The sequence below is a fragment of the Andrena cerasifolii genome, chromosome 2, assembly GCF_050908995.1.
Source record: "Andrena cerasifolii isolate SP2316 chromosome 2, iyAndCera1_principal, whole genome shotgun sequence".
NCBI classification, from domain to species: Eukaryota; Metazoa; Arthropoda; class Insecta; order Hymenoptera; family Andrenidae; genus Andrena; species Andrena cerasifolii.
The window spans coordinates 2,397,547-2,418,884 of NC_135119.1; the positions used below are offsets into that span (position 1 = coordinate 2,397,547).

A 21,338-nucleotide genomic window follows, 5' to 3' on the forward strand; every position below is an offset into this window, starting at 1 on the left:
AAGCCACATATCTCTTCAAGTGACCAGGCAGACATCTTCTCGCAGAAGTGGCAAATCCTGTCGAAGAAATCTAACATATTTTGCGCTATTTAGACGTGCCGGCAAAATATGTGGTCCGAGAAGAGGATCGCCTACTACGCCAGCCCATATGTTTAGCCGCAGCTCATGCTAGAAATGCCCCGTTACAATACTGTGGTCGTTCATCGCTGTTGTCGTCCGACGGGCTCCGAATACTCGGGTGAAGTTGCCGGGGCGGGTATACTCGGTTGGAAACCGAGGGTAGTAGGATTCCTCGCCGGTTAAAGAGTTAGGACTCACCGTAGGGTAAACAAGGTTTATTCTGTCTCGATCTGGGTTACACGGAGACTGTGACAATCGCGCGTGAATCTCGTATCGAGTCTGACCTGTCATTGCTCGTACATGGTTTTTATACTCTAATCGGGGTGAAGCGGAGACCATCGGGGTCTCCGTCTTTAGCCCGCTATTGGGTGTTTCACCATATGCTGACGGTTCTCGGTGCGCTTCTGAGATCCCTTACGCGGTTGTGCCGGATTTCGGCCGTTCGATTGTGGCAATCGGAATGCACGCGGTGTCGTTACTTTTGGGTATCGGTTGGGTCACAACATATGTGCGCACAATAAAACGTATATCCACAGCCTATTACAACCCCTCCTTTCTTACCCGAGTCGGTCAAAAACAGTTAGCTGTAGGAACTCCATTACATGTTTATTCCAAGCTATTTATCAAACGATTTTGAAAAAAAATTACTTCAGCTTGGTGGATGTCCTGCCTTTGTGAGTACAATGGGGGCAAGGATAGAGCGGTTCCATCTGACAGTAATAATTTATGTGAATCCGCAAGTTCCCCCCGTCGCTGTATCTCCTCATACACTTCAAACAGAACAGCTCCTGCTTGTACCGGAACACGACGTCTCCCGACAGCTGGTCGCAAAACATCATCCGTCGGCGTCTTTTGCCTTGCGAGTCGCGGTGGGCCTAGGCGGCCTCCTGGGCTGCAAGGAACACCTCGTCCGTCGTTCCAGGGGCTCCCGCCACCGAGCCCACGACACCCCTCGCATTATTTCGATCGCCAGTAACGTGCCACACACCGGTACCTGCAGGATGTTGGGAGGGATCGTGAGCTGGCCCGGCTCTGTTGTTGTCCTGATCCATCTCGCTAAGATCGTTCATATCGTCATCGCGCGTCAGGTCTTCGACGCTCTCCTCCGCGTCCTCTAAATACTCAGACTTTGGCTCGATGAGATTATCGTTTGGCTCAGGCTTTTCGAGTGGCAGCTGTAACATCTCATCCACGGGTTTCGTCAGCTGTGTCATTAGAGCTGACCTGCCGAGCGAGTCTGTGGGGTCCGCGTGTACTTTTTCGTCCGCCACGGGTGCGATTCCAAGTGCGGGAACGCCCATTTGTTTGGGCATGTCACTCGAATTCGAGGCTTCGTGGTTCTCAAGCGAATTGTCTTCTCCCACGCTTCTTCTTCTAAACCTTCTTCTTTTCCTCGAAGTCGGACTTTGGGAGCCCCCTCTCGAGGAGAGACCCTTTGATACTTGGGCAAGGTAGAACACCTGACGACAACGACGCCATCCAGCGTGATTAATTATGTAACCGTAGAAGAAGAATGTAATGTTCAGTCAGTCGTAATGAGATCCTTGTGCAAGTCACACGCAACAAGTATATAGCCTAATAAAGTATCACAGTCACTTTCGCAAACTAGTAATAAATTAATTCACCCTAAACCAACAGGTTATGGGCCCAGGGTTGACAAATTTGTAATTAAAGAAGTTCACGAATGTATAATGTTAAGAAATCGCAAAAGTATAATGGCGGAAACGCCACGTGTTACGGTGACGAAATTGAAGAACGACAATTACCAATCGTGGAAATATAGATTGGAGTTGCTCCTAATTAAAGAAGGTCTTTGGGATGTGGTGATGGTTGTTCGAAATCCGGTGTTGAGGTCCCGGGTAAGCTCCCTGTTGACTGCTGAGAGCAATAAAACCATTGGGCCAGATAAAATACCCAGTACAGAAAAATAAAATATTCACGTTTTTGATAAATGTTCATGAAAGTATTACCAATCGATTTTTTAACGTTTCTCAATGAAAATGAGTTCAAACAGAATTCGCGTCATTTTTAGTGAACGTCACCACGTACACTAAATGTTATGATTCACACACTGGAAAGTGATTTTTTTCCGTTACACGCTATGTAATACTGCAAAAGAGAATTTGAATGGAGAATATCAACGACTTCACGAAATTGTAAAGTGTCTGCTGATGATTGCTTAAATGCAGTCTTCAGGGGAAATTGCCTGGATGTTTAGTACCTATTCGGTATTACTTTGCCTATTGGCAAATTACTTTGATAATTGCAGGAGAAATATTGTGAGTTAATCACCAGAAGCGTTATTTTACGTTAAAACAGGGAACTGGAATTCTAATCGTGTTTTCATAATAAAAAGTAGACCCAATTGCTTCGTGTTTGGACTCATTTTCGTCGACATAAACTCACCAATCGATCGGTAATACTCTCACCAACGTGTAATCAGTAATATGAAAATTTTCATATTCAATATTGGATGACTCAATTCGGCGTCGACCGGGGGTCTCCCGGTGGTGCGCTATTTCACTCACTCTCGGTTTACGTCGTTCAGTCTCCTTGTCAGACGGTTCGAACGAGGACCCTGACAAGGGACACGTTATTCAGTGCTAACTACTTCCCCTGCCGCGGTTTATGGAGAATTCCCCGGTCCCGAATCTTTTTCGATAATTCGGGGAAGACTGTATCTTCTGGTTCCCGGTACGCAACACCTTCTCCGTCCTTGTTATTGTCATTAGTAATTACGTCTCTACCGGTCCTTGTCTAATCCTCGCCCAACGAACTCCCGCTCCTATCGTTTCTGTTATTGTCTCCGCTACTTTATCTCTAGCTCGTTCCTTCTCTACCATCGTCTTCGTCCTATCGCGTGCTCTCGTTACATCAGTACATCAGCTACCGGCAGTCGACCACTTCGAAATAAATCTCCAAAGTATTGCTTCTCTAAAACCTCAGTTTATTTCTCCAAATTCTCGTACATTCTCGAACATTTGGTCCTTCGAGCCGGATTTCTCTAAACTCGGTAGACTCTCCTCAAAGCAAAGCGAAGTCTGCGCAGTCGATCATGTGCCGAAAAATCGCGTGTGAAACGTGAGTGCCGCCATTCTCTCAATTGCTCAGCTCCACGTGTGTAATCACTCGCAGTCCCGTGATGGCTACTTTTGACGCCTGTGTTGAAAATCAACGCGAATTGTACGGACTCATCGTGAGAACCGTTGACAAATTACGAAAAATCGGTGCGGAAAAGAAAACAATATGCGATCGAGACACGCATCAAGACCCTTGAAAAAGTTCTAGAACAATCACAACAAATTTGCGAGTGCGCGGACCGAATCAATGAGTCATCATTTTTATTTCGATGGGACTCTTTATCCTATATGCGAAGAATCATACAATGATCAAATGGCGACCATGCTTCAAGAACTGATCGAAGTAAGTACCAATTAACACCGGTAAACGCAGAAAAAATGTCCTCGTCTCCGCTAGCTCAAACGTTGCTGAAAATCAATTTGCCGCGATTTTCTGGCACGTAGCAGGATTGGATTCATTTTCGCGATCTTTTCAAGGCATTAATCAGCCGTAGCGCGAGTCTCACAGATGTGGAATGGCACCACTATTTACGCACACATGTTTCGGGAGAAGCCGCTGAGTTAATTTCGAGCACAGCGGTCACCGAAGAAAATTTCGAATCGGCATGGAGCACGCTTGAAGACCGTTATGAAAACAAACAGCTTCTAGTCAACGCGTAGGGGCCATTCCACGCGAAATCGGACACTTTTCGGAGTAATTTGGGATTTTAGTGAAACTTGGATATGTTGTAGTGTTTAGTAATATATAAACATATTTAAATAGATTTTTAAAATTTGTAAAAATTGTGGATCTCACAGCTCTTTGAAGTATAGCGTTGACCTGTTTTCAATAAATTATAACTGTTGAACTAAGAGACTGATAAAAATGAGCTTTTGGGTGCATACAGTGGAGAAAGAAGAATACCTAATAAAAATTGTCACTTAAAGAAAAAACAAATTTTAGACCATTTATTTTGAAATTGTTCTCAACAACTGCAATTTTACACTACCAGGGCACTATTTAAAAATTTGAAAAATGAGGATATAGGCCTACTTGTGCTCTTTACGGACACTTTTTCAGAAACGCGGAGACTTTAAAATTGGACGCATGAAAATTAATTGAATGTGACGCTGCGTCGCCCAGCACCGGCTCGACTGCCTGATCCGGGTGGTATTACAATATTGTACTATCTATTTCTTTCATTCCAAACATTGCGTGGTGTTGAATGTCATAGTATACCATTTGTTTGAATTTTTCTTGACATTCATTTTCATAGCGGGTAATCAAATATGCAGAATTCCATTTAAAGAACTGAAGGTTACCATTGGTTTAACATAACCTATATGCTATACCCGATTTCCTAAAGATACTATTGCGGCGTAATAATAATGTTTTGAAAGTATGGTAAAAGGTTAACAAATGTAGTGTAAAAGAACGAAATAGCCACTAAACATTTATTGTCATATAGCATATACATAAGTTATATTTTCTGTCACTTTGAGGAGCCAGCCATATAATAATCCCGCGCATTCAGCCTGCGCATTTTCAGTAGTCCGGTCGGCGTCATGAAAGGGGTACCTCCTCCACCCTGCATTTGTAGTAATTGAAATGATATTTCTGAGCCCAGTGAAATACGTGGGTCATTCCATGCAAAATCGGACACTTTTCGGAGTAACATTTCAGATTTAGATGAAACTTGGATATGTTGTAGTCTTTAGGGATATATAAGCATATCTCGACAAAGTTTTCAAAACGTCAAAAATTATGGATCTTACAGCTCTTTGAAATATAGTGTTAACTTTTTTCCAAAAAATTATAACTGTTGAACTAACATACTAATCAAAATGAGCTTTTGGGTGCTTACAATGCAGACATAAGAGTACCTAATAAAAATTATTTCACGGAAAAAAATAAATTTTTGACCATTTATTTTGCAATTGTTCTAAACAAATGCCATGTGTTAATAGCGGGACACTATTTAAAATTTTGGAAAAATGAGGGTATAGTCCTATTTGTCCCTTTTACGGACTCGTTTTCAGAAATACGGACACTTTAAAATTGGCCAAATGAAAATTAATTGAATGTGATACTGTGTCGCCCAGGACCGGCTCGACAAATTCAACCATATGGTATACATTGTATACAATAGGGCCCTTTACACGGACGGTCTTGCGCGCGGTCCGGCGCGCCACACGCCGCGCGGCCCGCAAAAGTACGTGAAGCCGGATCGTGGCGCTCCTTCGCGCAGGCCAGAAGGTCGTACCCGTCACTACTTAGAGATAGCGAGTTCGGGCTCCCATTTCTACGTCGACTCCACATGCTTTTAACACGATCCACCGCAGTGGTGTATTGTGTACTACTTGTTCGATGTATATCATCGATCTGCGAAACGATCGGCAAGACACGATCGCGATATACGTTCGCGAAAAGTATCTCAAATTCCTCGATATACCAGGCTATCATAAATGCTGTTACTGTAGGATACACTGAAACATCTGTTTTTAGGAAGCTACATTTGGTTGACCTGAAGGTGCTATAAATTCTGGAAATGGTTTATGACTCAGTTATAACGACTGAAAAATTTTACAAGGGTACTTTAAAAAATGTCCAAATGTTTCCCCGGCAATGCGATGGCAAATGAAATTGCAGTTAACACATTCACTGTTGTGACGATCATAAATATTACTATCAATGGCAATAATTACCATGTCACTGCTTGTTTTAATATAAAAACTAATATTGATAGACAATAAATACATATAGGTATGCAAGTGATGCTATATCTAAGATAAATGATGAAGAGATGGAATATGCAAGATGTTTTGAAGAAGGGGGGTAGTCTTCTGATTGCTCGCAATGGAGGTCACATTTTTCACCCACGCTCTTGCGTGGCGCGCAGCAAGAAAGCATCACAGTCCTGTCCGCGCGCCAGAAAGCACCACGCTCCTGCCCGCGCGCAAACCTCGAATCCAGAAGAGTTTACATAAGAGACAGAAAAGGTAGTTAGAAAAGGAAAAAACGATACTTGAAACCAGGCTCGTTGCGCGCCTCAGAATTCCCGCACTGTCAGCCAAGCCTCTGCTTAAATTTTTTTAAATGCTGCCAAAGTATGTACAAATATAGGCATAAAGTTTTCAATTAATATAATTTGTGGGTTTCTCTGCAAAAATACCAAATATCGTGCTCCTGTTCAGGCCGTCAAGGTAGAGTGATTCCTTAAGAAAGGGTAAAAAATTATTTGCGCAGCGTTTGGTTTCCTTAAACGGTTTTTGACCTCGACAGCAGCAAGCCACTGCTAGTATATTTTCAGAAACACCTGATATCGCCAGAAACGCCAGTACGTTTGCGCACGCGGGGTCCCGCCTGCGCCGTCCTTCCTTCAAATTACAAACGGATCCCTTATCGCTCGAGTATAAACACGACATATTTGTTTGCATGGTTACAAACTTCGTCCATTAGCTATCCGAATAGAGTGATGGATACACAAAAGTACAACTTTCATACTAAACTACGTCTTTGCCATATTTATTTTTTCTGTCTTTTCAGCTATTTCTAGCTTTCACTTTTACTCCTTTATAAGTACCTACCCGTTCCTTTCGTTTCTGCTTCCATCTACCTGGAGTCAAGGGTTCGCACAGGCCTGGTCAGCGTCAGGAACATTTGGCAACCAGGCCTTTGCGAACCGGGGGACAGCTTTCTTATCCCTCGCTTTCTTTTCACCCTCTCTATGTTTTTTCTCTGTTTTTTCCTACTTGATCTTTCTTCTATCTTCTTTCATTCGCTATCTCTAACTCTGTCTAGTCTTTCCTTTTTAACCGGCGAAAATTCACGGAGCGGACACTTGGTCTCGACCCGGTTATCAGACAACACGTACCGCGCATGCATTTTTACTGTTTTTCCATATTTACTGTTAATTTATTACCGTTAATTGTTACTTTTAATTATTTCTGTTAATTGTTACTTTTAGTTGTTACCATTAATTATTACCGTTACTTGGTATTGTTAATTGTTTCTGTTAACTGTGATTGTTAATTGTTACTGTTAATTGTTATTGTTAACTGTTATTTCTGGTTTAACTTCCTTGAATTGTGGTTATTATCGTTACACCGAACCACTTCAAGTGAAAGCCTGTGTGAAGAACACGGTTTAAAAAAGTGCATCAAAAGTTTTGTCATGTTTGCGGTAAACAATGACCGGAACTTGGCTGTTGTTGTTGTTATTGCTGCTGCTGTCCAGTTAACAGTAGCAGACCGAAGAAGAAGCAGAAGAAGAAACCGCCAGGCTTGGCTGAAAAAATACTGCGGAGACTGCAATGATCAGCCTCTTCTTCGAGAATTGCGAGAAAATTATCCGGACGATTATCGGAATTACTTGAGGATGGATTGTAAGGCGTTTGATGATCTGCTGGGTTTAGTTCAAAACCGAATCAAGAAAATGGACACCATTATGAGAAAGAGCATCACCGCAGAACAACGCCTTATCGCTACATTGAGATTTTTGGCAACTGGGCGTTCCTACGAAGATTTGAAATTTACGACAGGAATATCAGCTCCTGCGTTATGCAAAATAATTCCTGAGACGTGCAAAACACTGTATTATGCACTACGGACAGAGTTCTTAAAGGTAAGGGTAATAATTTATTAATGAAATGATAATTCGCGCTCGTATTTATAAAACTCATATTATTATTATTATAACTCCTACTACAGTGGGGGAAAACATTATGTGGACACCCTTTAAAATCGTATAACTTGTTTAAAATTGGTCCGAACGACTTGATTTTTTTTAGAAGCTAGAAGGATTAATTTGCTCAGTGACGAGTTTCGTCGTTTTTGAAAATCATCTTTCCTATTTTTTTTTTGCAATTCCGAACAGTTGCAACATTTTTCAAAACGACGAAACACGTCACTTAGCAAATTAATCCACCTAGCTTCTCAAAAAAACTCAAGTCGTTTGGACCAATTTTGAACAAGTTATGCGATTTTAAAGAGTGTCCACATAATTGTGTCCCCCACTGTATATCATTACAATTACTCTTGCTGATGTTCGTTCGTGTGTTCCCGGCTCGGCCCAGCATAGAGCCTACATTCGTTGTCGCATACATCTGTGTGGGGTTTTAATGTTTTTAATAACCCTCTTCTCAACGCAGTTGCTATAATATTGTCCGCATAAATTACCTGCTCCGGGTCTATCCTTTGCAATTGACTGGCAATTTTTATTCCCGCGGCTTCGTATTCGGATATTTCTATACGGCTGATGGTGGGATTCTTAAGCGCGACAGCGCAAGTTTCTAAAACTTTCATGACGGCATCATCACTTTTCTTCTTCTTGCCGCAGCGAGAAATTTGGCCAGCCGGCCGTTTATGGCTGCTTGGACCCGGTTGCGATATTACTTCTTCGTCCTTCGTACAGAAAAAACACATATAATTTAATAAAATAAGAAATAACAAGGAAATTAAATTTTGTTTATATTTGTATTGTTTTTTGTTTTGTCATAGTTCTCGAATAACAAGGACGAGTGGAAAAAAATAGCCGAAGGGTTTCATGACAAATGGGATTTCGCCAACTGCGAGGTGCTATGGATGGAAAACACATCAGAATTGTTCCACCACCGGATTCCGAGGCCTTGTATTACAATTGTCACGTCCCGGGTGAAGGTCTTTTTAGGGGAATGACATAGTTGGGGTAGATCGGGAGGAAAACCAGTTTCGCGACACAAGGCTAGTTGAGGGAGTTTAGGCACGAAAACCAGCTTCGCGGCACAAAGTGAGGCAGGAGTTAGGCACGAAAACAAGTTTCGCGGCACTAGGAACGATGGGAGTTAGGCACGAAAACCAGTTTCGCGGCACTAGGAACGATGAGAGTTAGGCACGAAAACCAGTTTCGCGGCACTAGGAACGATGGGAGTTAGGCACGAAAACCAGCTTCGCGGCACAAGCAACCAGGGAAGGTAAAGCAGTAATCAAGCACCAGAGTGACACCCGTTAGACACAAGCATGGGTATTTAAAGTCCTGATAATTGGATTTACCGTTGCATTAATATAAGAAACCTCGCGTTATATTTCTTTATAATAGAGGTAACGGTATGGTCGTACAAGGCCTATGCGAAAGTAAGCCTTGTAAACACTGTAAGAAATCCCGGAGTTTGCGAACCGAGATCAGCTGTTGCAGTAGCTTGTTATGATTCGGTAATTCCGTAACCGAAGGATCACTACAATAATTCGAAGCGTTATTTAGGATAAGAACGTTTATTCAGTTTAAAGCATATGTGGTAATATTATAATAATGCGTGGGACGTTAAGCATTAGCACAAAACATTTATATAAATGGTAATCAATAGCAATATATAGATGAACATGAAATATGCGAGTATTAGCAATAGACAAGAATATGAAATGCAATAAGTATTAGCAGTGAATAATAATATCTAACAATATAAGTTTGGCAATAGACAAGAATATGAAAAGCAATAAGGAAAAATATGAAAGGGGAGAGCTGGTTACAATATAAATGGTGGTTATATGCGATAATAAAATAAGTAATTATAGTCGCTTACAATGGTTGTCGAAGGTGAATCTCTCGTCGAGCGTAGTTGCACTGATTTTAATGCACGTTTTAGCAAATTGTTACTTTCTTAGGAATGTTTCCGTAGAAGAGATTTCCGTAGAAGAGTTTTCCGTAGAAGAGGTTTCCGTAGAAGAGATTTCCGTAGAAGAGGGCTACGGCCTCTGGGGCCCTTGTATTTATACGGTGTTTAGGTATGAGGGGTGTGCGCGGTATGCACCGTGACTCATGTACGAAATATGCGTCGCAATAGGACTTCCGGGGTTTTTATAAAGGACTTCGCAATATTATTTCCGGGGTTTTTATGAGGGACGCTCGAGAAGGGGGACTCAAACTAGTTAAATGTGGTTTGCGTGTTTTGGTTGGAACGAGGTAAAAGTGACTTTGACTCGGTGGGTCGTAGGGAGGTCGTGAGACGTAGTCTCGATGTAAGAGGGTTTTTGGGACGAGGGACTTGTTTAGACTTTGAAGGTGAGGGAGGAGATCGTGCCTCGTAGGGCGTAGAGGGAAGGGGATTTCGCAGTAGATCATCTTGAGATGGGGACCGCTAAGGTACATCGTCAAGGTGGTCGGTGGTTGGGAAAAAGGGGTAAGATTTGAATTCGAGGGATTTTGGCGAAGATTTGGAGTAATTTGTGGGGAAGACTCTAATTACGACTGCGCGAAAAATAGTGCGACGTCACACAATTATAAAAATTATTACAGCACCGTACTAATGGCGTTAGTCGATTCAAATTACGAGTTTATTTTTGTCGATGTCGGCAAAAATGGGAGGGTATCAGATGGTGGAAATATTAGAATTTCATTTTTCAAAAGTATAAATGATTTATTTAGTCTAAGACGCGTTATATATGTACTTTCTTTGGCTATGTACATACTGATCTCTGCCTGTAAGCTTGGCTTGTCCCTATATGCAAAATTAGGGCACTGCCTACGGCGGAAAGTCGACAAGAGGTGCATAATGGTATTTTCATTGTTGGTATTGTTGAAAATATACTTTAAAATAAAATATTACAAATTGCACTGCAACTGTTTTAAACTACGAATAAAAATTCAGAGTAAGGTCATCAATAAACTCAAATAAATGTATTATAATAAAGGGCGCACTTTGACAAGTTCGCCTAGGGCGCAAAAAAGATTCGTGACGGGCCTGCGTCAAGATTTTGCGAAGCGGTTTTCGTGCCCACGGTAAGCGCTTGCGACCATCGCGCACGCTCGCCGCGCACGCAGTGTTCCATCTGGCTCCCCCCTCCGGCCAGAAAGAAGCGAGAAACGAACACTCGGAATTAGGGTTCTGTTCACGATACCGACTCAACGCCGGTCCCGACCAGCGAGTCGCTAATGAGACAATACTGTAACTTTTTTTCGTTGTGTAGAATTAATTTTTTACAAGATAGAAACTCGTCCATGGTTTCAGCTATACCGAATTTTTTTGAGGAGTGTAGTAATAAAATAAATGAGGTCATAAATAAACTTACTTGATTGCTAGGCTGCGTCTCGGTGTCGTCCATGTCCTGTACGTCGATAGCTTGAAATTCAATTTCTTCGGGTTCGTCCAGCATCGCTTCCGGCTCGTCCGGGAGAGATGTCTCCTCCTCGATATTCGTGATACTCGCCGTTGGGATGTCCTGATCTTTTGTAAAGTGTAGTAAATCGTAATACCAAAGTGATGGCACGTGTACATCTTCGGCCCCGTTCCCAGATCGTGTAGATGCCACTACTTTTCGAAATTCATTGCGAAATGTTCCACGCAGAGATTGAATTTTTTTTTACATACGAACTCTCTGTCCGCATTGGGGAATATTGTTTTGCAGTACGTTATTAATTTTTCATAACAATCGTTTCTTAAATTGCGATTTTTATATTCCTTACTCCTCACTTTCCATAGAGAAGGCATTGTTTTATATAAGGTAATTAAACCTGTTACTGCGTTCTTACTCCACTTTGTATCGTCCATCCTAATTTTATCAGTAATCACCAAGCAAATCACTGACGTAACAGAACTATATGAACGTATTGACACTTTGACGCCTGCGAAAGGGAAGGTATGGTTATTGATAATCTGAGAATAATACCTTGCCACGCCACGCCATGTATTTGACTTCTAGGCCCGACCATTTTTTTTGTCTTTTATTGTGTTACTGTTATAAACGGAGCGGTGCTAAAGAAGCGGCAAGCAGTCAGACGAACTAATAAGCTTGAGACGGTTAAAGAAACACTGGGAAGCTATATTTTAAACGTTAAGAGGCACATTTACAGTTAAAGTTCAAATTTATGCACAAGGTCAGTAATAAATCACAGTTATTTAAACCAATATTTAACGTATTGTCAATAGTTATTTAAGCGACGCTTTTAGCAGAAAGCAAGCAATGTTAATAAGCATTTAACTAATTACCAGGTAAATGGGTAATTTTGCGAAGTAAAGGCGCGAGGAAGTTAGAGTGCGTAGCGAGGTTTAGCAATACTTGTTAATCGTAGCCGGGTCGCGAACAGAGAGTGTCAAGAGATCCAGTAAATCGGCATTGATTTCCTGGAGGGAAGAGTGGACCCCTTCCATCGATCGCAAGTTGATGGAAGGGGCAGTGATCGACGCTCCACATGAGTCAGCGGGCCGTTGTCATTGCCTAATTATCGGTGGGCCTGGGAGATGGCGTGAGAATGCAGAATTTCCGTAAGAGTTACACAGTGTCGCCTTTGCACGCTGCGGGAAAGCACCTTTATGTACTTGCGGTTCATTTTGATTTCACATCTTTTTTATTTTATTTTGTAATTACTATTACCTTCTATTTTTTGTGATTTATTTGATTTCATGTACTTGGCGTAATTTTTTTACTTTTTTTAAGTTTTTTATTGGGGATCGTACTTACGCTACCGTGCATTTGTCATTCTGTAGCGTTGGCGGCAAGTGCTGCCTGGGGTACAATTCCAAAAGAATGTAACGAACCTCGGGGCATATCAAAGTTCGTAAATAATATCTGTTTAATCGAATGCCGTGGGAGGCTGGATGGATCGCCACTGGTAGGGCCAGGGAAGGGATGCACTCCACAAAGTGTTCCAAAGATTTGTTGGACCAGTCGTTTATTGACCGAATGGGCGTCGTTGACACAAGAGACGAGCACGCCACGAAAAGAACACACGACTCACAAAACACGACGGCACGTGGAACGAGTAATATGTACAAGCTATGTACAGTGCGCTGGGCGCGGTGGCACGAAGGGCCGTTGTAAAACAGTTCCAAAATCGGGGTCGCTGGGCGACAGAGAGTTCGATCAGCTGTGCGTGCGAGAGCGTGCTGACGTCGGCAAGGTGTTCGTTGAACTAACCGTCAAATTCCCGGAATCATAACTCTCGAGGCCCGTGCAAAAACGGGCGAGCCGCGTACCGTCTCAGCGGACGGTGAATCATCGTGTTTTTGCGCTCTCGCACGCACATTTAAATCAAAACGGAGCGGCGCGCTGACTCGCAGCCGAAACAATATCCCTAAACGTTCAAGAATTTTTAGTCAATTTCAGGAGAGTTATTATAACTGTTGAAATATATTATATTATATTCCTTCAGTAGTATATAGTCCGTGTTGTGCAAATTAATGTTTTTGTTTGTTTGGTATTTTGAATGTCCCGCGTGTGTACGAGGAGCTTGTGTGTTCTAGTTAGTACTATTGCTAAGCACTTTGTATGGTGGCGCTGGTGTCTAACGTGAATGTGTCTCCCGGCTTCCGGGACTCTCGATCGGTAGCTTGGCTGCGGTGTTGACGTGTCTGAACGTAAAAGGTTATTTTTATTTTAGCTTTCTCACCACGTGTTAACAGTTTTTCTCTCATTTCTTTTTATGGTGATTGTATGTACATGCAGTATTTTGTCTTCTAACAAAGCTTTGGCTAACAGTGAAATATATTAAACATTTTTGTCTCAAACAAGGCCAGTGGTGCGTTTATTTAGTAACCCAATAATAACTCTGCTTTAAAAGTTTTAAAATTGTCGGATACTCGCTGGCTGGCGAGGTACCAGTGTGTTAGTAGATTTTTGCATATCTGGAAGGATTTTCAGAGATATTTAACAGAGGACGCATTGTCGCAGAAATCAGAAGCTGCTCAAACTTTTTTGTCATTGCTTCACAGTCATGACATTAAAGGCTATTTCCATTTCCTCGAGGTTGTCCTTAATGCATTAAACAAGTTTAGTGCTCAATTTCAAGAACGGAAAATGATGATTCAGGAGTTGCAGTCTCGTTCCAATAATCTGCTTCGGTTTTTCGTCGACAAATTTTTAAAACCCCTACAAGTACAGCATTTTAATTACATTAAGCAGATAGGTTTTTCTGCTAAACCAAATCAACTTCCCCTGGCTCAAGTTGATCTAGGCCCCCAGTGTGAGGAATTCATAGAAAATGCGACGAGCGAGGGAATGACAGAAGTTGAAGTTTCCTCCTTCCGCGAAAATTGCTTACGATTTTATATTACAATAAGCAATGAAATTAGGAATCGTCTTCCCCATGACGATATTTTATTGAAACAGTTGACGGTTTTCAAACCAGATACTGCCCTATTCCATTGCGACAGACAGGAAACATTTCAAGATGTTTTAGCTGTTGCTCGTAGGCTCGGCAATTTCAATGCCGAAGCCTTGCGAAAAGAATGGGAATTTTTGCATTCCGATATTTCCCGAATCCAAAGGTATAGCTGGGCCAGAATATCGTTTGACGACATGTGGATGAATATCTGCAAAGTTCAATCTCATCTTGCCATCTCTCAGACATTTTCTGAGTATATCAGGTGTTTGCCCCATTCCAACGCCGAGGCCGAAAGGCTTTTCTCAATTTTGCCCGATACAAAAACCAAGAAGAGGAATAAAATAGGTAGCAAACTTGTGAATTCCGTATGTGTGGTGCGCACATCCCTAAAGTCCAGAAATGAGACCAGTCGTACTATGACTGTCGACGACACGCATCTCGCTCTTATGTCGGGAGATCATTTGTACAAAAGTTTGTCCAATCTCCAACAATTGAAACAACTCACTCTCCGCGCATTTTGGAACATATAGCTCCGACCGCTTCATCGTCACATTTTACCGACCTCTTTCTTGTACAGTATTACCTACCTTGGCGTGTACATACATAATTTACGAAACAGTTACAATAGTATTGTAGTGGTGCTATCATAGCTTCTACGCGTATCTTACCTTCCTGAACCTTTCTACCCGTGGAGTAGAGGTTTTGGACCGCTACGTCCATCATTCACACCAATCCTCTCCATTCTATCCATCTCGACCTATCCTTATCCTCTCCTGATGGAAGAAGCCCACCACCTTCTCGTGGTTTCCATCGAGCAATGTCACAATTTTCGTGAATAATCAATAAACAAATAAGTAGATAACACGAAAAGAGTGTCGTTGGCCAAGAGTGGGTTAGTAAAACACTTATGTAGGTATAAATGACATCATTGTGACGGGTTCGAGACCAGTCGATATTGTTTTTAAACCTCATTATAGTAATCCGGAGTGCGAGTGGTAACCCGACCGTAATAGCGGAGCGGGCGGCTCGCATACATGACACGAAAATCACCGATTCGCAAGCGCAAAGGACAGAATGTCAGGCGTCCGAAAGACGGAGCGAGACAAAACATCAACGCGTCGTCGGTCTCGTACCGTCCTCGCTCGCTTTCAGTGCCTCTCGCTCGCTCTCGTTCCATCTCGCTCCAGCTTTCGCCGGGCAAGAGTGAGACACAAGTGGTGGGGATAGCGAAGAGTCGGTATCGTGTACACAAAATCGAGTCGCTAACGAGGAAATACTGTACTCTGAAATGTGTTGAAATGCTGAAAGGTGTTGCGTACTTGTATACGTGTGACTTGTTTAGAGAGAGAGTTTGACATAAGAGGGTAGGCTTTTGTTACGGTATGCTCTGGCTCGGTTGGTCAACGACTCACGCGGATTTCTCTCCGAAAATCCATTTCGTGGATCAAGACACTATGGCGTTCAGAAATGGCATTTCTTCAAAGCCCGTGTAAGCTATAAATTGCAAGATGACATTGTTTATTAACACTTTGCGTACCCTTGCGAACCCTTTCACGTATCGTGCGCCGAAAAAAGTATTAAAAATTCACGCTGTTACTGATATTCCCACAAGTTTCTAATGCACTGTTTAATCATTCCAGTGAAGTAATAATAATTGGATTCCGTTTGCCCCTAATATTAGTTTACCGCCAACACTGAAATTTACAGTAAAATCTAATTTTAAAAGTCTCGCAGAAAGTTGCATGATGCATGAGTGTCTTGTGGTGCATGGATGCAACTGCAAATCGAGTTACTTTTGAAACCCGCATTGTGAAATAAAAGTTTGTCTAGCCCTGAGAAATTCATCGGTTCAGTGAAGTGTGTGCATGGCATAGTGTATATTATCTCGTGATTTCTCAATTCGCGCATCAATTTCATCGATTACTGGACCATGTGGGAGGCCTTTTAATTTAACAGGATTCCATTCAGATATACCCGTTACTTAGAAGACTTTTTCAGAAACTGAAGGATGTTTAAAAACAGAAAATGATTTTGTAATCGTGTGCAACGCGATTGTAGAGTCAGTGTCTGTGCCTGCCAAAAAGTGTTTCATAGAGTACCGTGCCTCTACGTGTTAGTGATGTGAACGCGAATTCCCATAAGGTGATAGGTCTATCGTTTTAGCCTATACTTCGCCGATGTTAGTAACTAAGGGGGAGAAACAAGTATCTCACTCATATTTCTCCAAATTTTCCTGCAACTATTCACTTACACTAAGTTCAACTAAAACGTATTTATACATTATAAATAATACTACGTGATATGTATAAGCATTAACATTAATGTATCGAACGATTAAACATTGAGAATAAAAGAGAATTCAGTCGGCGCAGAAAATCATTTGCAAATCCAAGGCCAAATGTTACAAATTGCTTGATATCTCGAGTTCTATCGATTATAGTTAATAATAATTTATACTGGGCGGTTAGTGTAAATGTTGTTAACATTATTTGTCACAGCAATAGCCACTGGAATGGATATTTTAGCCGAAAATCCATTTTTGCCGAAGAATTCGCTGGATTTCGCAATTGTAACTAACCGTCGACCTTGTTTTGATCGGGGGACATCATTCCTCGAAGTCTACATAAGGAGCTCACAGATCTTCATGTACTCAGTCTTCGTCGGTCCTCCGGGCTTGAAGGACCTCCGGGAACCCTGGAGCTGCCGAGCCACCTGGATCCACTGGACTTCATGGGGACCTGGTCAGGGGTTCAACCCTGGTTCTTCCTCCCCCTCCCCCCTGGAGCTGCCGAGCCACCTGGATCCACTGGACTTTCTGGGGACCTGGTTCTTCCTCCCCCTCCCCCCGGAGCTGTCGAGCCACCTGGACCATTCGGAACTGCTGAACTTGCTGGGGACCTGGTCAGGATTTCAACCCTGGTTCTTCCGCCAGCCTCTCGCCCCTCTGGCCTGGGTTCGTTTATTCGCTTGGTGCTAATGAAATTTTGGGGTTCGGTAAGTCATTTAAAATTTTATTGTTTTGCGAATGTCAAATCTGATTTCTTCGGTCGTTTTCCATCATCTGTCCTATTTCCATGCATACTTTCGAGAATTTTGCGCGAGTCGTTCTATTTTGTGTATTTCTTCGATGGGTTTAAATGATTTATTTCATTTTCGTGAATTTCTTCGATGGTTTTCTCTGATTCATTTCATCTCGTCGATGTCTTCGATGGTTTTCCCTGATTCATATCATCTCGTCGATGTCTTCGATGGTTTTCCCTGATTCATATCATCTCGTCGATGTCTTCGATGGTTTTCCCTGATTCATATCATCTCGTCGATGTCTTCGATGGTTTTCCCTGATTCATATCATCTCGTCGATGTCTTCGATGGTTTTCCCTGATTCATTTCATCTCGTCTATGTCTTCGATGTTTTTTTGTGACTTCTGTCACTCTGTCATGCATCTCATCGATGGGTCTACATTCTCTGCTCTTTCCTTCAAGTACTTATCTCTGCGGTGGTTTTGCATGATCGTGCGTGCTCTGCTGTTGGTCGAAATTATCTCGATCGTCTCCAACTCAATAAGCTTTTCCTTAATTTCTTTCCAGGCCGACCACACCGTTACTAACATATAGTAGTTGATTGTTTCAGCTTTTCAGGTTCACCGTTACTCGGGGAATGGAGTTAATAACACAATATATTTAAAAAGAAACTAGTGAAAAGTGATAGTGAAAAGTGATCGTGCATAGTGACAGTGAAAGAAGACATCTAAGGAAGCCTAGGCTAATTTATTATAGTATGAAGTATTTAAGGTCCCATGTAAAATTGCCAAGCAGTCACTAAATCATTAACTTTGTTGTTCGTTTATTGGCTCCTCATCTGTGATGAGGAGGTTACCGCTGCTTCCGTTTGCGGAAGCAAGTGACTGAGCATGGAATCGGTATGGGTGGATCAGTTTCATCCCTTGGTGTTCTTGTCCAAAGGGAAAAGTTTCGGGCGTAGGGGGTGCACCTTTTGGTACACTGCCTGCGTAAGTCACCCGGTTCGATTACCCAATCTCCGTGTTGGACGGCTTGAGTCAGGTCAAGTGTTTGCTCCTGACGAGTCGTATCGGAGCAACAGGAATCGTCTGGGAGGCGCCGAGCGCTTTTCTCTTTCGACTTGGACAGCAGGGTGGTAGGAACTGCGCCGTCCAATACTTGTTTCACGCTTACCCTTCGCCTTTCCTTCTTTCCTGAATTTCTTTTAATCGAGTGATTGCTTGGCAGTTCCCTAGATTCTATATCTAAACCGAAGGGATCGATGGGACTTTGTTTCCATCCATCTCTTTGGTTTAGTAGGCTTCATGTACAGGGAGATCGATGGAACTTTGATTCCATCTATCTCTCTACGGGTCTCCAAGCGCAGCAACCTCCTCGCGGTGAGACCTGGTAATCGGTGAGAACCGAGCCGATGGATGCGATCGTCAAATATTCTAGTCGTATATAAGAATTTCTTTAACTTGCAATACTATGGTAGAATGTAAGAATAAAATATGTAACTTAAAATGTTGTTCGATTGTTCCTACCGAACCCCAGAATACGAATATAGTGTTAAGATGGAAGAATAAGTGCAAGTTGGAATATTTCAGCGAGATACTGGAACTGTTGAGTTTTTCACAATTTTTAAAGTCCTCTCTGCTTCAGCATTTTATTGAAATATACAAAGTTACAATTCCTTTGCGAGGTATTCCACGTTACATTATGAAAGCATGTCTTCCACAAATAATGTTGTTGTTTATATAAATTTGTATGTTAAATAAATTTGTTTTGCGTTAAATAAACCGGAATAGGACAGCAAGGTTAAAAGACGAATGTGATATCGTTTTATTTTCTTCCTCCGTTCTCTTCCGTTGAACGAAATATGTTCATAAGACGATTTTTAAATTGTTACTCTAACAGAAACATTTGTAAATCGCGGGCATTGACTCTCAAAACATAAACTAGTTTTACTCGTGCTTAATTCTAGTTCCTACCACGCGTAGCGTTACAATCTGTTTTGAGACTTCACCGGTAACGTTGCATGCGACACTAAAATGGCAAGGGGGTTCTAGGACCCCCTAAACCGGCGACACAAAAATACATTGCTTGATAGGTCTATTCTATACCTCGTCTGTGGTTTCGCGGTAATACAATTCTACTTCATCGATGGTCGGTAACGCCGGGTTCGAGTCCCCGTGGGACGTTACACGGATCAACAACATTCTCTGACTCATCGTCGGATGAGTCATGATCCAGTATGCAATGATAGTGTACATTATCATCATCAAATAATGAATGAATTTCTTCTTCTTCATCACTTTCACAAATATCGTTGTTGTGTATATTCATGAAATTGGCATTGTCAGTGCACGGTACTTCATCGCAAGACTCATACACTTCCTGCGAACTATTTAGTTCATTGTCCGATACTTATAGACTTGGCCCATCAATTGCCAATTCTTCATCAGATTGATTTCTTTGGCTTTCAATATCCTTCAAATATTTCTGGACTATCCTCCTTTGATGTTTATCAGAACATACACTATAGTCTTTCCTGATACGTTTTTTGTCCGCCATAATAACCTGAACATATTTCATACACAAATGAGAAATTAATTACAACAATTTGTTAAAAACTATATACTTGAGATGATCTACCAGCAGTGGTACTTACCAGATGTTGAAACGCGAATTAGTTATATTTTCTGCGAGATAATGCAATTGGCAATTGTGGAAAATACTAATAGGAAATATAAAAAGGATACAAAAAAAGTAAGTATAATGTAAAAAAGAAACTAAGTCGAACTACAAGCGCTGTTCTAAACGAGAGATGTTTGTTCCTTGAGAGTTTACTTAGATTTTACGAGCGATCACACGCAGGGTTGGCCGAAGGCAGGGACGACAGGGTTGACAGGAAACTCTCGTCGCGTTGAGTTAACATGATGTCACATAGACCTAAGTATGTACATATACATTGTATACACGCGAAACCGTGACGTCACTTGGAGACGCTCCTAGTGGAAATTTAGTAACCCAGCGGAATTTCTCCAACGCTCGAAGTGCGTGAAGAGGCTGGTCGCAGGCCGCCAGGCCTCGCAGCGTGGACCCTTCAGAAACTCAGTGTTTATGATACCCGCAATTGCCATTGAGGCCGTAAATGAAAGTTTCGAAGGGGAAAAACATTCTTTGTTCAAAATTCAATTAGGAAGCGAATGGAAAGCGCCTTTCTCAAAAATAGCTTCGCTGGCGCGTGTGTCATAAACTGTGCTGACCATTTGCACGCCAAATGTTCGTATTTGGTCGTGCCATTGGCCGCTACAGTTTAAGGAGTATTCATAACACTGTGTATATCAAGTTGTATTGAACAATGTTATAATATTCTTTAAACTAAGAATAGGAACTTGTGTACCTCTTCTTACGAACTTTCAGGGGTGGTTTCACCTTGTAAATATGAAACCGGATTTGTCATCACATCTTCATGAAAACGACATCAATTGATTTCTTATGTTTCTCCAATGAAAATAACACCTAGAACGACGTAATTCCGAACATAATTAAGGAAATTACATGAAAAATTGATTTGCATATAACTTCGTGAAAAGTAGACAGATTTAAATTATCGAGCGGGCCGAATGTACTTACTTGGAGCAGACCGTGTTGAATAGGTTAAAGCTTGGGCGTTTCGGGCAATACAAATATTTCCAATATTTTAGGAAACCTTTATCTACTGGAATATAAATAATGGTTGTTAATAATGTGAATAATTATAAGGTAAACTGTAAATGGAAATATACTGCTGGACAAAATTGAAGGAACACTATAATTTCCCCAAAAATTTTGTCATTTTCAAATGGCTGTATTTCCGCAAAAAATAGTCGCAAAAGATAGTGGAATAAAGCATTTTTACGTTTGAAGTTTCTAGCTTCTGATTCAAGGACTCATCATTTTTTCCCATCCATTATGATACTGTTTTATGAAAATGTAGCGCGGGAAACAAAATTTCCACTCGCAGTCAGCGGACTTCCCGTTTGGATCCTGTGTACCTTCACGACTTAAAGGTCGGTTTATACACCCACCGTATAAAC

At 41.8% G+C, this 21,338-nt stretch overlaps 5 protein-coding genes across 7 annotated transcripts in view; 2 read left to right on the forward strand and 3 right to left on the reverse strand.

The window, feature by feature from the left end:
* Positions 1 to 21,338, forward strand: part of LOC143378523 (uncharacterized) — a 497,243-nt gene that overhangs the window by 282,141 nt on the left and 193,764 nt on the right. The window lies entirely within an intron of this gene.
* The window catches only part of LOC143378514 (acyl-CoA Delta-9 desaturase-like), a 271,792-nt gene that overhangs the window by 106,882 nt on the left and 143,572 nt on the right, over positions 1 to 21,338 (reverse strand). The window lies entirely within an intron of this gene.
* Positions 970 to 2,963, reverse strand: LOC143366472 (uncharacterized). The gene is made up of 2 exons (XM_076807586.1): positions 2,898 to 2,963; positions 970 to 1,580 (listed from the first exon to the last, which is right to left on the reverse strand). The coding sequence occupies exons 1-2, from the start codon at positions 2,961 to 2,963 to the stop codon at positions 996 to 998; spliced, it is 651 nt and encodes a 216-aa protein (XP_076663701.1). The 3' UTR covers positions 970 to 995.
* On the forward strand, positions 5,853 to 9,615 carry LOC143378524 (uncharacterized). The gene is made up of 2 exons (XM_076830350.1): positions 5,853 to 7,803; positions 8,679 to 9,615. The coding sequence occupies exons 1-2, from the start codon at positions 7,354 to 7,356 to the stop codon at positions 8,853 to 8,855; spliced, it is 627 nt and encodes a 208-aa protein (XP_076686465.1). The 5' UTR covers positions 5,853 to 7,353; the 3' UTR covers positions 8,856 to 9,615.
* On the reverse strand, positions 7,944 to 13,433 carry LOC143378529 (uncharacterized). The gene is made up of 3 exons (XM_076830358.1): positions 11,223 to 13,433; positions 8,358 to 8,582; positions 7,944 to 8,284 (listed from the first exon to the last, which is right to left on the reverse strand). The coding sequence occupies exons 1-3, from the start codon at positions 11,304 to 11,306 to the stop codon at positions 8,090 to 8,092; spliced, it is 504 nt and encodes a 167-aa protein (XP_076686473.1). The 5' UTR covers positions 11,307 to 13,433; the 3' UTR covers positions 7,944 to 8,089.